The sequence below is a fragment of the Mangifera indica genome, chromosome 16, assembly GCF_011075055.1.
Source record: "Mangifera indica cultivar Alphonso chromosome 16, CATAS_Mindica_2.1, whole genome shotgun sequence".
Classification (NCBI taxonomy): domain Eukaryota; kingdom Viridiplantae; phylum Streptophyta; class Magnoliopsida; order Sapindales; family Anacardiaceae; genus Mangifera; species Mangifera indica.
The window spans coordinates 3198132-3201097 of NC_058152.1; the positions used below are offsets into that span (position 1 = coordinate 3198132).

Here is a 2966-nt window from a genome sequence, read left to right on the forward strand (position 1 = left end):
TCATCCAGCCAACCTTCCTTTCACATTTTTATTTCATTTTATCTCATATTTTAATCTTGATTGGGTGAGTGGATAAGTTTTATATCTTGATTAAGTGAATTTATGCTCAATGAGTGAGTCTTGATTAGATGAATATAAAACCTAAAAATATTTTATATTTTACACTATATATAAAAAATAGGGTAAAAAAAAAAAGTTATATATATATATATATATATATATATATATATATATATACACAAAGGAAAAAAATAGGGTATTTTAATCAAAACCCCTTAGGATAAGTGTCACAACGCAGACTAATTTTAGAGAAGTAACTTATTATAGTCATAATTATACATAATAAAAAAAGATACAGCGGTGTATATATCAGTACACAGCACACCCCTTACCCTCAACGCTTAACAAAAATCCTTCACCCAAATAAGCTAGCGTTAAACTAATGGAACAAATAACATACGACACACAAGCATACTTAAAACATTCTAATCAGACCCAAAGAGAACATTTTTTACGATGGGACGAGCTCTACACATGACCTCCAATGCTTCGGCTTTGGGCATGGTGATACCTTTTCCTTCAGCCATATCAACCATTTCTTCACCAATCCTTTCCCACTCAAAGCACTGAATCAACGATCCCAAAGCCAATCCGACGACCCGCTGGGCCAGGCCAGCTCCAGGACAGGCCCGCCTTCCGAGTCCGAATGGTATTGTTAGCTTGTGGGCCTGACCTTCATCATTGAAAAACCTCTCGGGTTTAAAGTCGCTGGGGTCATTCCATAAAGTGGGGTCTCTATGAATGGCCCATGCATTGACCAATAACATTGTTTCACGTGGCACATCGTATCCCCCTATTGTGCAGTCATCGGATGACATGTGAGGAACCAGAAGTGGAGCTGCTGGGTAGAGTCGAAGAGTCTCTGATACAATGCTTTGAACATATGGCAGTTTAGATAGATCAGGTTCATCTATCAAACGAGCTTGGCCAATTTGAGTGTCTAATTCTATTCTTGCCTTCTTCAATATTTCTGGGTGATTCACCAAATTTGACATTGCCCATTCTAATGTAACTGATGATGTATCTGTTCCGGCAACTAGCATTGCCTGTATAGGTAAATTAAATAAATGATTCGTAAAAAGAAAAAGAAATTATATAATTTAAAAGAAAAAAATGGCTTTATCTACTTTTAAAATATATGATTTAGCTAGAAGAACACTTTTGTTTCTCAAATTAAGAACCATACAAAAATAAAATAAGTTAGAAGACCATATTTGTTATCTAAGTGTTTCTCCACAAACCTTAAGCAAAGTAGCCTATATCTATAGAATAACGATTTATCGTTATAGATTATATAGGTTTTTTTTCTTAAGGCAAAGTATAAATGTGTGTATATATATATATATTAGGTGGTAAGAAGATTTTACATGGAAGAATCTAAGAGAAGATCTTTTCATTTTTATTTAACATGTAACTCCTTGAAGAGATGTACATGCAATTGCCCATCAACATTTAAGATAATTTAGATATATAAAATATAATATGTGCATTCAACATGAAAGAATAAAAATTTATTGCGATAGATTGTATAAGTTTTTTAAAGCGTAAATAAATAAAGTGTTAAAAAGATTTTGTAAGAAAAAATCTAAAAAATGATTCGTTTTAATTATATATAATGTATAATTCTCTAGAGAGATGTGCTTGTAATTGCCCATCAATATTTAAGATAATTTAGATAAATCAAAATAATAAATACATTATCCATAAATATTAACAAAACTAATAAAATATTAAGATTTTTAGAGAAAAAATCTAAATTCAAATCTTTGTATTATAAATTTATCTACCGTGACAATATGGGCTGACCCAATTACCACAAAAGATATTAAAAGAATAATATAAGTTGAATTTAACTAACCATATTAAGGCCTTTGATGATTTGATCAGTGTAATACTCTGGCTGTGATTCTTGTAATGTAAGCAGATGATCAATCATAGTATTCATGCTCTCTAAATTACTCTTTTTACATCTATGTTCATCAATTAAACCTTGCAAAAACCCATCAATGTTTTTACTCATCCTTGAAATTTTCTTCTGAAAATCACCACCATCAATCCAATTCAAGATGGGCAAGAAATCTCGTGGATTCGAGACCCCAGCATATGATACAGCCTCCTTAACAATCTTCCTAAACCTCCTTGCCTCTTCTTCATCCTCCACTTCATCGCCGTAGTACCGCTTCCCTGCAACCATTCTCATCATAATATTAAAAGTTAATTCTGAAAACATTGTCTTAAGCTGCACCTTCGCAATCCCTTGTAGTGATCCACAAGACAGTTTTTTTAGTAGCTGTCTGATTTCTTCCCTTCTTATGGATAAAAACATGTTAAGACGATGTGATGAGAGCACTTCAATGGCAGCTATGCGACGAAGGTTGCGCCAGTGATCACCGTAGGGGGATTCCGGAAGAGTGGTGTAGTTATAGCCAAAGTGCTTGCCGATGAGTAACTTTGGTCGATTGGCTAAAACAATATCGTTTTTCGTAAAACATTCCTCAGCAACTGCTAGAGATGAAACTATTGTCACAGGGCGGGAGCCGAATCGAAGGGACATGATGGGGCCATATTTTTGTGACAGTTTGTGCAGAGAGCGATGCATAGGGTGTTTGATGAGGCGAAGGTGCCCTAGAATAGGTAATGAAGGCGGGCTTGGAGGGAGATTTTTGCGGCTTTTTCTTGAATGAATCAGCAATTTCAAAGCGAGAATGATGAAGAGAAGAGAAAGAGATGAGTAGAGGATGGCTGTGTCTTGCATTTTTAGTAGCTAGGATTCAGCTTTGCTATGATTTTTTAATAATGTAGGATTTGATGATGGATGATGAGCAGCAAAAATTATTGAAAAGATTTGTGATTTGTGGCGTATTTATAGAGGCTGTGACTGTAATGAATTAGTCCAAGCTAAAATA

General features: G+C 34.3%; 1 protein-coding gene across 1 annotated transcript; it reads right to left on the reverse strand.

Moving 5' to 3' along the window:
* Positions 1 to 285: 285 nt before the first annotated feature.
* Positions 286 to 2966, reverse strand: LOC123198756 (cytochrome P450 81E8-like). Its single transcript, XM_044613517.1, has 2 exons — positions 1919 to 2966; positions 286 to 1106 (listed from the first exon to the last, which is right to left on the reverse strand). The coding sequence occupies exons 1-2, from the start codon at positions 2813 to 2815 to the stop codon at positions 486 to 488; spliced, it is 1518 nt and encodes a 505-aa protein (XP_044469452.1). The 5' UTR covers positions 2816 to 2966; the 3' UTR covers positions 286 to 485.